The 12,586-nt window shown below is 63.0% G+C and overlaps 1 protein-coding gene across 4 annotated transcripts in view; it reads right to left on the bottom strand.

The window, feature by feature from the left end:
• B4GALNT1 (beta-1,4-N-acetyl-galactosaminyltransferase 1) overlaps positions 1-12,586 on the bottom strand; it is a 22,300-nt gene extending 9,714 nt beyond the window's left edge. The window contains exons 1-7 of one of the 4 annotated variants that reach the window (XM_030554617.1): positions 12,529-12,586; positions 9,842-9,984; positions 3,401-3,591; positions 1,451-1,666; positions 710-883; positions 516-622; positions 181-218 (exon numbers count right to left, since the gene is read on the bottom strand). In XM_030554617.1, coding sequence (XP_030410477.1) covers positions 181-218; positions 516-622; positions 710-883; positions 1,451-1,666; positions 3,401-3,486 — 621 coding nt within the window. In that variant the 5' untranslated portion in view covers positions 3,487-3,591; positions 9,842-9,984; positions 12,529-12,586. Of the gene's footprint in view, positions 1-180; positions 219-515; positions 623-709; positions 884-1,450; positions 1,667-3,400; positions 4,965-5,968; positions 7,401-9,841; positions 9,985-12,528 lie in introns of those variants that run through there. The other 3 variants (XM_030554619.1, XM_030554618.1, XM_030554616.1) reach the window with 3 other exon arrangements.

Raw genomic sequence — 12,586 nt, 5'->3', positions numbered from 1 at the left:
ACCCACCCCAGTGTCCCCCAAGGCAGGGCGGGTTCTGCCCCTCCCCAGGCCAGCACCCATGTGCCAGCTCCCACCAGGCAGCTTTGGAGCAACGTGGGGTCCAGGATCTCACCCTGCACCCCAAAGAGCCAGCCCCAGGATCGTGCCCCTGCCCCGCGGTGAGCCCCCTCCATGCCTTACCTTGTACAGCTTCCTGCTGGCTGCCTGCAAGCTGAGCCCTGGGGAGGCAAGACATGGGATTAGTGAGACCCAAGGAGCCCCGCACATCACTGCCCCAGTGAGCTCAGGTCCTGCCCGCTGGTCCTCCCTGGGCAGCAGCGCCCGTGGGCAGGGGATGAGCCAATAGGGGCTGCAGGGTCCAGCCGGCCATGGCCAGCACCCCAGGCTGTGTGCGCCAACCCTCCACCCAGCCACCTCGCCCCCCTCACCACTGGCTCTGTTCTGCCCTGGGAGTGGGTTGCCCAGGAGCAGGGGTGGCAGGGTAGGCTGCCCCCCTGGGAGGCTGAGGCACTCACCTGGGATGAGGATGGTCCGGAGCGGGCGCACCTCCACGCCCTGGGCGGGGTACTCCAGCGGGGAGTTGGCTCTGACGATCAGCAGCTGCTCAGCGGGAGACTGGGTCCTGGGGGGGAAGGAGGGAGTGAGGGGGATAGGCCCAGCCCCGGCCGCACCCCAGGCCCCCCTCCCCGGCGGCCCTGGCGTGGCTCACCGCTGCCGGTAGCTCTGGTACTCCAGCTCCCGGCTGCTGTGGATCTGCGCCAGCTCCGCGGGGCCAAAGGCCGTGGCGAACTCCAGCGAGAAGAGCTGGCTGAAGAGCTGCTTGGGGAAGGGCAACTTCCTGCCGGACGCCACCTCGCACGAACACGAATTCCTGGGCAGCAGCCTGCGGAGACCAGGCGCCCGGTCACACCCGCCCACCCCTGCCCCAGGCCGATTCCTGCCCACCTGTCTGCCCCTGCCCCAGGCCAGTGCCCACCTGCCCCAGGCCACTGCCCCTGCCTCTGCCCACCTGCCCCATGCCGATACCCCACCTGCCTGCCTGCCTGCCCCAGGCCGATGCCCCTGCCCCTTCCCTCCTGCCCCCAACACCCCTATCCCTGCCTTCCTGCTCCTGCCCCAGGCTGATACCCCCGCCTCTACCTTCCTGCCCCTGCTGCAGACTGATACCCCTGCCCTTGCCCTCCTGCCCCAGGCTGATGACCCCATGGAAGGGGTGGGCACCCCAGTGCTGGCAAGGGGGAGTGTCTGGGGACCCACCCCCTGGGAGAGGGCAAGGCTCTGGGGAAGGGCTGGGAGCCTGGAAAATCCACTTCCCAAGGCCCAACCCAGGAGCCAGGCTTCAGCCCTGCCCATAGGGGCCAGTCCCACATCCACCCCAGCCCTGGCCACCCTCGCCCGCCCCGTGCCCCTCTCCCCACCCATCCCCGGGGGTGGGGGCAGAGGTCCTTACTCGACGATCTCCTCCTTGAGCCGGAAGGGGATGTGGGCGAACTTGTTGGAGGGGCCCAGCAAGGGCTCGCCCAGCAGCTGCTCGGGGACTCGGTCTGGCCGGTTGCGCAGATCGACCGCGCTGTAGGGCTTGGGCGACCAGACGTGCAGGTACAGCAGGGCCAGGGACGCGGTGACCACCAGCAGCAGGCACAGGGACTTCTGCACCAGACGCATCCTGCAGGGGGCAGCGGGGAGGTGAGAGGGGGCGCCCCATGCCGGCAGGGGAGGGGGGATCTGGGCTGAGCTGGGGACTCGGGGGGGGGCCCAGCCTGGCATGTGGGTTCAGGGACTGTGCCCACATCCGTCTCGGCTCTGTTTGGCCTGCGGCTCCAACTAGACTTTGCTCCCCAAGTCAGCTCTTGGCCCAGTGCCCCTTTCTTAGCCTGGAGTTGCCAGCTGCAGGAGGAAGTATTCCTGGAGGTTGCATCACATTGAGTTAAAGATTAAGCTCGACTTCCTGGAGACCCCAGGACCCCCTAGGAGGGTCGGCAGCCCTACCTGGGGCGCTGGGCAGCTGTTGGGGGGGGCTCAGAGGGGGACAGGGGGTTCTGGAGTCTCACACACACCCCTGCAACAGAGGAGAGGGCTCAGAGCGCGTGGAACTTGGCTGGACCTGCTTTCAAAGGGCATCGGGCCAGATCTACTCTGCCAGGGCCAAGGGTACAATGCTGCTGTGTCCACCCTGAAATACACCCCCCAGCTGCCCCTGCAGGCCTGATCTCTCCCCGTGATTTTACACGGGGTGCACCCACCCCACCCCTTGGCTGCGCTGCTTGGGTGAATCTCCTTGATTGGACCAGGAACGAGGCTTTAGCTGGCTCTCCTGGGGCCGGAGTTCACATGCAAACTATGACTGGAAGATGGGGGGAGTCCCCTGGCTGGGTCCCCCCAGGGCTGGGTGGAGGCAGGCAGACAAGAATTCCCTCCGCACCATCCACAGAGCAGGGCCCTGGCTTGGGACCAGCCTGTGCCAGGGAGCTGGCCAACAGGTACACCTGGCAGCTTCCATGGCCGGAAAAGGGGCCCGATTCTGCTCCCCGCGGGACCGGCTTCTGGTTCCTCCCCGTTGACGGGGATGGGCCTGGCTCTTCCACCCAGGGCAGCCATGTACACTAGTGCAAAGCGGGTGTGAAATCGGCGTAGCACCAGTTATGCACGGGGGCGGGGCGGGGGCCAAAGCTGGTGCAAGGCTCCAAAGCTTCCTACCCCCGGGAGCTCACACTGTCTGCCCGAGGGAGCTGGCTGGCCCGGCTTGGTCTGGTTCCAGTGAGCGAAGCAGGGTCTCTGCTGCAAGGGGCGTGTTTGCCACCAAACCAGGGTGAGAGGAATGCTGGAAAACATGTTTAAAGCTGCAGGCACTGTTGATCCGACCAGCTCTGAGCTGAGTGCCAGGCTGGCAGGAGTTCAGCACCCACCAGCCAGCAGGGGTGGCTGGGAGGAAGGGATCCTGCCCTGTTCTGGAGGGGTGGGGCGGCGGCCGGCTGCTCAGCTCTTCTGACCATCCACCTCGTCATTTTTCCTAGTCCCTGCACCCTTGGAAAAACCTCCCACTGGGCATTGCCGTTTGGTGTCTTAGGGCAACACCTGGAAGTGCTGACTGAGGTCAGGGGCCTTGTTGTGCCAGGCGCTGCCCAGATCCCGACTGAGATCACAGCCCTGTTGTGCCAGGAGCTGCACAGACCCCAACCGAGGTCAGGGCCCCGTTGTGCCAGGCACTGCCCCCCTCCCAACTGCACAGTGTTAACTGGCTCAGAGTCTGCCAGTCTCACTCTTCATTATTTGTATTACCAGGGGGCCATACAGCAGGGGCTGTGCTAGGGGCTGCATAAAGAATGGAAGACAGGCCCTGCCCCAAGAAGCTTCCAATCTAACGTGGCGCCCAGAGGGCAGCCCCCGGCATGGCACTAACCTGGGATGCCCCGGATCCAGGCCCTTTCGGGAGAGGTGGGAGGAGCCGTTTCCTTCCCAAAAGCTCCTCGTAGGCAGAAGCACCATCCAGCGGGGTCGCCAGACAGCTTCAGACCGAGGGAGAAGCAAGTCTGTTCGCCCAGCACCAGAAGCAAACACCACCTGGCCGAGACTGACAAACAGGAAGGAGCCCTGCAGAGAGCACCAGAGTGGGCCAGTTTTGACCACCAGCATGGGGGATGCTTCATCACGTTGAGATGCAATTACGCCGCATTCCCCGAAGCCCCAAATTCCTGCTGTCACGCTACCCCCCCACTCCACCGCTGTCCCCACCCGCTGCGCGGCCCTGCGTTCCGACACCGTTTGCCCCCGGGGGTGCCGCTGCTTGCTCTGGGGAAGCTGAGGAACCTGCTGCTATCTGCCCTGCAGCCCGGTCAGAGGCCATGCACAGCCCTGGGCAGGGGAAACCAAGAATGCAACCCCACGAACAACTCCGAAGCCATGAACGCTGCCCTCCAATCCAGTCAGCGCTGCCACTATTTGGGAAAGGCTGGGAAACCCTCATTGCCAGGATCCCAGGGAAACGGCTCTGGGAATCCACCCCACTGGCGAGATATTCCCACCCGCCCCCATCACGAGTCACTGGCGGTGCAGGCCTTGCCCCCAGAGCAGGCCGGTGTCTGGAGAGGACTCTCTGCCCCATAGCCGCTGAATTGACGTCCTTATTGCGCTGGCTGCCCCCGATTTCTGTCTCCGAGACGTCTCGTGGTCAGCGCAGGTGACGGCTCCGGGAACTAGGGCGGCGTTCTCGGGACAGGGCAAGCGCTTTGGGGAAGGGGGATCCTAGCAGCAGTGGGGCAGATGGAGTGGGGCTGCTGAATGCAGGGAGGGCAGGTCTGTGGGAGTGGCCTCCTGGGTTCAGATTCAGTGGGGCACTAGGCAGGTGCAACCCCACCTTTGGATCTATCAAAGGAAGCACATCACTGCCCGCGCCCCAGGGCTGGAAGGGGCCTGGGTCCAGATTAGGATTGTGGAGGAAAAGACCCCCCCCAAATTACAGAGGCCTTGATTTGTTAACATGAGCCTGTCTTGTTTCGAACAGGCCCTAAGCCTGAACCAAACTAGCTGTGTCCCCTGGCTGCAGCGGGGCGGGGGGGACGAGAAGCCCCAGAAGGAGGAAGTATTTGTAATATGTGCCTAATGCTTATGAAGTGTAACAACCGCTTGTGTGCGATAAGATCGTAACAAGTATGAAGCATGTATAACGATAACCCACGCCTGTTGTGTAACTGGCCCGTGACAGCACTGTACCCCGTGACCTCCTTGGTGGTACCCCATAAAAGGAATGGTTGCTAAACACTGGAAAGTACCAGCCCAGACCCTAACCCTTATTACTTCCATAAAAGGTATGCGAGCAACCACATTGGAAAGTACCAAAAAGACCCCAAAAGACCCTAACCCCTGTAAGGTGTTAATTCCAAGGAAGGGCGATTGTTACTTAAATATATGATGTATTTGTGGTTTTCAGCTTTATATACTCGAGTGATGCTTTATATGGGGGGTGCAGTATCCAACCTGCTACCCCCCAATGCGTTGGGGTGTGTACAATAAACGGGCCTCCGGCTTGAATCTCTGATCAAATTATTGCCAGGGTGGCTTTTTCCACGACAGGATCTAGCAGCCAGAGCAGGGCGCATCCCCCTGTCAGGCAGTGCCAAGGGGGCAGCTGGTGTCCCTGGGGGAATAGCCCCCCTGTGGGCGGGAAGGGGGCTGATAGCAGCCAGAGGAAGGCTGGCTGCTGCTAAGCATGGCAGCACAACCCCCTGAGGGGGGGCAATTAACACCCCACCCCCGGAATCCTGCCCCACCCGAAAGCTCAGCACAAAGGACAGATCCAAACACCTCAGGCCTCCAGCTCCTGTCAGAGATGGGCAGATATTTCCAGCTGGGGAAACATGGGGCCCCTGCCCCACCCCTCATGCGGAGAGCTCTGCCAGAATCCCCACCACACCCTCGGGGCAAAATCTGCGGTGGCCATTGTCTGCCCAGAACATGGGCCCCTCCCTTGCATCCCGAGCCTCGAGCTAGGGCCAGGCTGGGTGAGCGCGCACCTAACCATGGTGGGTTTCTGGAGCCCAGATGTGCTCATCTGGCATAAATCCACTGGCAAAGGGCCTGCAGCACAGTGGGCAGGATCTGACAGGAAACCCAGGGCCGAGGGGCCCGTCCTCCAGGCTGTTCATGGGCAGGGCAAAGGCAGGCGCTTCAGCCCATGGGGTAAACTTCCCCCCCGCCCGTCAGCCCCTCGGGGACGGAACCGTGGCCGCTCCGATGAAAGAGAGGAATGAAAAGCTGCTTGTGATCCCTCTGCCGCCTGCCCCCCGGCATTCATCAGCCATGAATCCACACAAAGCCCACAGCTGGGCCCAACTGGGGCAAAGCACTCCCCCCCCCGCCAGCTGGCCCACCGAGGTTCTCGGACCTCAAAGCACCCCCCAACCCCGCTGGCCCACCGAGGTTCTCTCCCCACCCCCCCTTACAGAGGTTACCAACAGCCCCTCGGACTTACAGCTGCAAAGGCTGTGGGTTCAATCCCTGCTGATGGAGCCAGCCAGAGGCACTGTCGCCGCTGCACCAACTCTGCCCAGGGGGTCTGGTCAATCCACACATGGGAGATGCTGCTGTGCTGGGGGGAGCAGGTCTCAGCTGGCTGCAGCGTGGCTCTGGAGAATCGCCTGAGCTCTGCCTTGCCCGTCACAACTTTTCCCCGCTTGGGAAAGCCGAGGGGGCTCAGATTTGCTTCCCTTTCGGGAGCAGTGATGATTGATGAAGAATGTTTGGAACAGGGCTGAGTGGCCTGAACGGGATGACGGCGACTGACACCGATATGCGCAGGCAGGTACGTTACACCTGATAGTTCCCCAAGGTGAGGGAGGAGCAAAGCGAGATGTTTGTACAGGACATATTTTCAGCGGGAGGTACCAGGTAGACTATTCCCTTCCGAAACTGCTGGGGATGAAGGCCGCTCCCTGAGGGTCGCAGCTAACCCCAGCCAAGCGTACGATCTAGCCGCCTTTTCCCAGCCCGCCTGGCCCTGTGCTTGCAGTCTGGAGCCAGGGCAGGCCTGAGCGCCCTGAAGAATGGATTCTGAACGGGGGAGCCTTGGGGCCCCAGGACATTCGCGAATCACCCTGATGCTGAAAGGAGGCTAAAAGTCAGTGCCTGGCAGAGGAGGAAAAAGGGCACAGACGTGCTCCATTACGGAGATCCCCTGCCAGCAGAAGTGTCTCGTGGAAGGTGGCCAAGGGCTGTCAACAAGGGGATCCCTGATCAGCCAGGAAAGGGACTGTTAATAAGGGCAGGCCCGCGACTGCCAATTCTGTTTTCCTTTTGCCCAGAAGCTTGTTTTCAAAGCCTTCCCCCTGGCTTTTAGCAGACTCTTCACCTTGGGCCTTTTTTCAGAAGACGCCGGCTTGGTTTGTGCTTTGTATAAGGGGCGTTGGGCTGAACCGAGGGGAAGCCGGGATGCTGGGGTGCACGGCTGCTGAGGCAGTGGGTCGGGGGACGCTGCACAGGTCCCGAAGACATGAGACTGGCCGCTCCGGCGGGAGCAAGGTGGGCTGTGTAAATCGCCAGGCTGCAGCGGGAAAAGGGACGTGGGGGCTCGCAGCAGCCCGGAGTGGAGCTTTGGGAGAACTTCCCCCGGGGACACGGGGCAGGAGGGTGCAGACCTGGCTAGAAGTGGAGGGACAGGGGGTGGCAGTTTCCCCAGGGTACCTGGGTTAACCCCGACCAGTGTCACGTGGGATGAGCTGCAGCCACCCACTCTTCAGTCTGGCCTAGGGGGGTTGTGAAATTAACCAGCAGCACGTGGCCGAGCACAGCCGGGCGAGCATGTGCAGGGAATCTGGGTCACAGCTTGTGAGGGTCTCTTGACAGGCAAGCGGGAGACCATCTAAGCAGGAGTGGGGGGTGGATCCCTGCCCCCCTCCCGCCCACCCCAGAGTTTCTGGAGCTGATGACCCATATGGGGGCCAGATCTCAAGCTATCTCTATGGCAACTGCCTGAAAGATTCCCACCACACCAGCCAGCGCATCTCTGTACTTTGGGGGCTTCACAGCGCCTTCAACTGCCAGCCCCCCTCCAGCAGCTGGGGTTAATGCAGCCAGGCTGTGTCAGACCAGGCCAGGGGCCCACCTACCATACCAAAGGGCAGGGCCTGTGCCTTCCTCTTGGTGCCTGGCACAACGAAGCCTGGATGCCGACTGGGCACAATTGCAATACAAATGACACCTAATGCAGGAGGGTCTCAGCTTGAGATCAAGACCACCTGGCCCTTCCTGCATTGCTGGATGAGGGAGGGACCCAGCTAATGAGGGAGTGAGGGGTCCCGGTGCTGGTGAAAATTGAGTATCACTAGCCTCAGGGATTTGGATTTGGGGCATCTAGCTGGCACAGGTGTCAGAGACCCCGGCCTGGGCATTAGCTGGGTAACCCCAGGGCTGGAAGCTACCATGGGGGACGTGCAGTCAGGCAGTGAGTTCCCCTATCCGGGGAGAGCTGATTTTCCATTAGTGTCAGCTCTGATTTAGTGCCAGTCTGGGAGCAGCGGGAGTGAGGGCGCAAACAGAGTTGCCAGGGGTTGGAGTGGGCCTGCCATTAAACAATCATTACTATCTACATGCTGATGTCGTGCCAGGTTCCACTGCACGCCTCAGAGAAATTCACTCCCAGCGTGCGACCCAGCCCCGTTCGGGCCTGGCACAGCCCCATGCAATCTCAGAGAGATTTGCGCGCCGTTGGGAAAGCCCTCGAAGGACCACGTGCGCCCCGGCGCTCCCAGAGTTTGAGGGCAGGGGCTGGGGGGGTCTGAGTCCTGCTCCAGGAGGTGGGCACAACGCCTGCAAGGAGCTGTGTTCCCTTCTCTCCGGCCTCTGAGAGCCGTTGCTGGGCTTTAAAAGACAGTAACGGTCTGTGAGAATCTGAGGTGCCCAGAGGCCAGGGGGATGGGCGCGGCATGCACACAGAAAGGCACAACGTTTGTTCCTCTCTCTGCACCAGGCTCCAAGGTGACCTGTCCCTCATGCTTGGGCAGCCTGGCCCTGCTTGGCTCCCAGTTTAAATTACAGCAGCCTTGGGGCAGCTCTAACCTGCGGAGAATTCCCACAGTGCTGTGCAGTCCAGCTACGCCCCTCATGGGCAGGATTCTGAGGTGGGTCCATTTCAATTTATTCCTGGTGCCGCTCCTTGTCCTGCCGGCTTTCGGGGCTTCGCCACATCCCGTCACCAGCCACACCGCGCTGGTGAAATGACCCTCCCTTCTTCCCTTGCTTCTCACGTACCGAAATGCAACCGGCTCTGGGGAGGAGCGGCCGAGTGGCACACAGCACCAACTATGCGAGGGGGGGCAAGCCCCTCCTCTTCCAGGAAGTGCTCCCCAGAGGGACAAGCCTGCAGCAGATCAGACCATGCTCAGGTGCAAAAGACTGGTGCCAAATGACCTGTAGCCACTCTGTGCAAATCCATCATTCCCTGACCCCCACAGCTGGGCCAGGGCCCAGAGCAGAAACCTGATGTTTGCAATACAAATCTATTCAGGGAAGCAGCAGAGAGACCCATAGCTCCCCTCCCGCAGGAGGTGAACAACAGAGCCCCAAGGCAGTCACAAGACTGCTTAGCAGGAGTGTGAGCTTGGAGAGCAGGACTTCACCAGGGCTATAAATAGAGCAGGTTGGGTGGCTGGGCGGTCTGGAGCACCTCCGTTCGGCTCCAAGCAATGCAGGCTGGCACAGGGGGCTCTGCCCTCCAGGGGGCTGGTTCGAAGCCGGCTTGGGCTGGTGGCTGTTGGACTCTGTGTGAATGGGGAGCAGATTTCACTCCGTTTTGCAAAGGGCAGAGCTGGCACGAACGGGCAAAGAGACCAGAAGCCTGATCAGGGGACTCGAGGGCTTGTCTCTCCCCAGGAGCTGCACTGGTACATTGGCATTGCCCAGCACATACCAGGGCATGTGGGCACAGCGCTCGGGGGGCATTCCCGGTGCTCTCCCAATGCTGGTGCCCACCCAGCAGCAGGCACGGCAGGTAAACGTCCCGGCATCCTGCTCGCTGCCGGGTGGGAAGCTTTGGCAGTGCATTGTGGGATGCTGGCTGGAATTGTGGGAGCGTGGGTTCAACCCCCTCCGACCTATCCCACAACTCACTGCCCGCCTACGCCTCTCTCCACGTGGATGAGGCATGGAGAGGGAACAGATGAAGGAGCAGTGCATTGTGGGATGGCACTGGGAGGATTTAACCTGATTTTACCCCATTGGGGTGTGCGGGGGTGTGTGTGGGGTGGGAGGGGTAGCTTGCCCCACTGCTGCCCAGGAGGTAATGCCCAGGTCGGTGCTCCTGGCACCTGGTGTGATGGCTGCACCCCCTGTCCCCCGCGGCAAGCCTCACCTCGGGGGTGACGCGGGGCTCCCACGGCTCAGCCTACAGCTCCCGATCTCTGGCACTTCCTGGGCTCTTCTAGGGCCAGGCAGGGAGACTCCCCCGTCTCATCTGGAGACCCTCACGGCTCCCATGGGCCGGGTGGCACCAGCCTGGGGTGGGAGAGACACAGGGAGGTGCTGAAGAATGGGCAGAACCAGGGGATCCCACCCAGCTCTGCCCCACACCCCCAGGCACTAGGAGGGCAGCGGGTGTAGCTGTGGGGCAGAGACAGGGGGCTGGGAAAGCCCAGCCTGGGCTACCCTGCGCTAGGGATCTAGTGCCCATCCTGGGGGTGGGACCAAGCTGGTGCAATCCCTGGCAGGAGTGGGGAGCCTGGGGAGCCCCACCCTTCCAACAGGGGCCCCTGGAAGACCTGGCCCAGCGCGGCGGGGATGAGTCAGGGACTGGAACCCCCACTTGGAGGCACTTCTTGACTTGGGCTTTTTGCAGCATAAGTCTCTCCTAGGCTCTCTCCCAGTGCCCATCTCCTCTGCCAGCCTGAGCCCTTCCTGTGCCCATCTCCTCTGCCAGGCTGAGCCCTTCCTGTGCCCATCTCCCCTATCTTCCACAGGCCCCCCCCATTGCCGCTGCTGGCCAGAGCCCCCCCTCCCCATTACCCCTGCCTGCCGGAGCCCAACCCCAGCTGATGCCAATCTCCCCTGCCACCTATTTCCCCTGCCTGTGCAAGGCCTCTCCGCTCTCCAACCCCCACAGGCCCCGTGGCCAGCCAGAGAAAAATACTTAACAGTTTAATTGTTCTCTGTTGACGCTACTGGGCTTGACATGGGGCCTGCTGTCCCAGGGAGCCTTCCCAATCGCTCGGAGAAGAAGAGCCTTCAGCCAGCCTGAATGCCCAGTGACACCCGGGCCTGGCAGCTGGTACTGCTATGTGACTTCCTCAGCTGGGCTGGGCATGGGGGCACCTCGGGGAGGCCCGAGGGTGATGTTGGGCCCCCGCCCCTCTCCTAACGACATCCCCCACCCCCCTCCTGCCCGTGCAGCCGGTTCACTGGGCAGCCGGCAGTCCTGCAGCACTTTGCAGGGGGCAGGGGCCGTGGGGGCTGCTTCCCCCTCAGAGTTAGCAGCACCGGGAGGGCGAGGGGGACAGAGCTGGGAGAGGGGAGCCAGTGACAGGCCCTGGGGGTGGGGGGAGACGGTGGGTAAGGGACTGAAGCAAGTCAGTCTGAATGCCCCCACCCCCATCCCCAGGCAAGGTGTACTGGGTGACCCCAGGCCAATCTGAGGGGGCAGCACTGGATTAATGATGCTGAGAGGAGGGGCTGGGGTAAATACTTAGGGGTCTGTGTGGAGATGGTGGTCTGGAGGGCTGGGTCATAGGTAGGTGGGCCCTTAGGTGCTGACTCTGTGGGCTTCCCCGGGGCTGGAGTGCCCATGGGGAAAAAAAGGGTGTATGCTCAGCACCCACCGGCAGCCCCATGGATCAGTGCCTCCCCCTTACCCCTAGTGCCTCCCACCTGCCAAGGTGCCTGACCGGTCAGCGCCTCCCTCTCCCTCCCACCCAGAGCCTCCTGCCTGCCATGATCAGCTGTTCAGCGGGGGCAGGAAGAGGTTGTGGGGATGGGGTGGGAAGAGGTAGGGTGGGGGTTTGAGGGGTAGCGTGGAGTGGGCAGGAGCAGGGGCAAGGTGGGGGTTTGAGGGGCAGGGTGGAGTGGGGAGGGGGCAGGAAGAGGCCGGATGGGGCAGGAGCAGGGACAGGGTGGGGGTTTGAGGGGAAGAGTGGAGTGGGGAGGGGGCAGGAGCAGGGGCAGGGTGGGGGTTTGAGGGGAAGAGTGGAGTGGCGATGGGGCAGGAGGAGGCAGGGCAGAAGTGAGGGCTTGGGGGAAGGGGTGGAGTGGGGGGGGGTTCGAGCACCCCTGGGCCTAGAGGAAGTTGGCGCCTCTGAGCCCAGCGCTGGCCTTGGCTATTGGGGTCTGAGCCCCCCGTGGGCACCGGGTGCCCGGGCACCATCGCTCTGGCCCTGTGCGGAGGCCGGGGACTAGCTGGATCGCTGGGGTGGCCGGGGCCAGCCAGCCGGAGAGGAGGGAAACTGGCTCTTTAGTCCGCGGTCTGCCGGTGCGCCCAGACGCTGCGGTGATGGACGCCACTGCAGGGGTCCAATGATCCGCAGTTCCCGGGGTGGCTGCAGAGCACCGGGGGGGGGGATTGGCACAGCTGTGCCCCAGGTTGTCAGGCCCCCCCACCCCCGCCACAGCCCCCCTCGCTCAGGGCGGAGGGGCCGGAGCGCGGCGCAGAACATGGCTGCAGCTGGGGGGGGGGCACAAATCACCCCCCGCCCCCGGATCATGCAGGACCGCCGGGCCGGGGTGTCCGCAGGCAACGGGCTGATCCTGATCCCGACCCTCCCCCCGGCTCCCATTCCCCCCCCCCCAGCCCTGCGCTGCGCCCCCGGCCAGTCCCGCGCAGCTGGGGGGGGGGCGCGCAAGCCGCAGCGCTATAAATCACCCCCGCGCTGCGCGACATTGGCACGACACCCTCTCCCCCATCGGCACCACGACAGGGAAAGGGGGGGCGGGATCGCGATGCCCTATCGACCCCCCACCCTCACAATACCCCCCTCCCCACGGCTCCGCTGTCGGAGCGGCACTGCTGAAGTGCTGGCCAGCTCCTGCCGCCCCCCTCCACCCCCAGCCTACCTGGCTGCCCAGCGCATCCTCCCGCCTCGCCTCCCATGGTCACATCTTCGAGCGCCCC

This window comes from Gopherus evgoodei, chromosome 3 (genome assembly GCF_007399415.2).
Source record: "Gopherus evgoodei ecotype Sinaloan lineage chromosome 3, rGopEvg1_v1.p, whole genome shotgun sequence".
NCBI classification, from domain to species: domain Eukaryota; kingdom Metazoa; phylum Chordata; order Testudines; family Testudinidae; genus Gopherus; species Gopherus evgoodei.
This window is presented reverse-complemented; position numbering and strand designations above follow the sequence as displayed.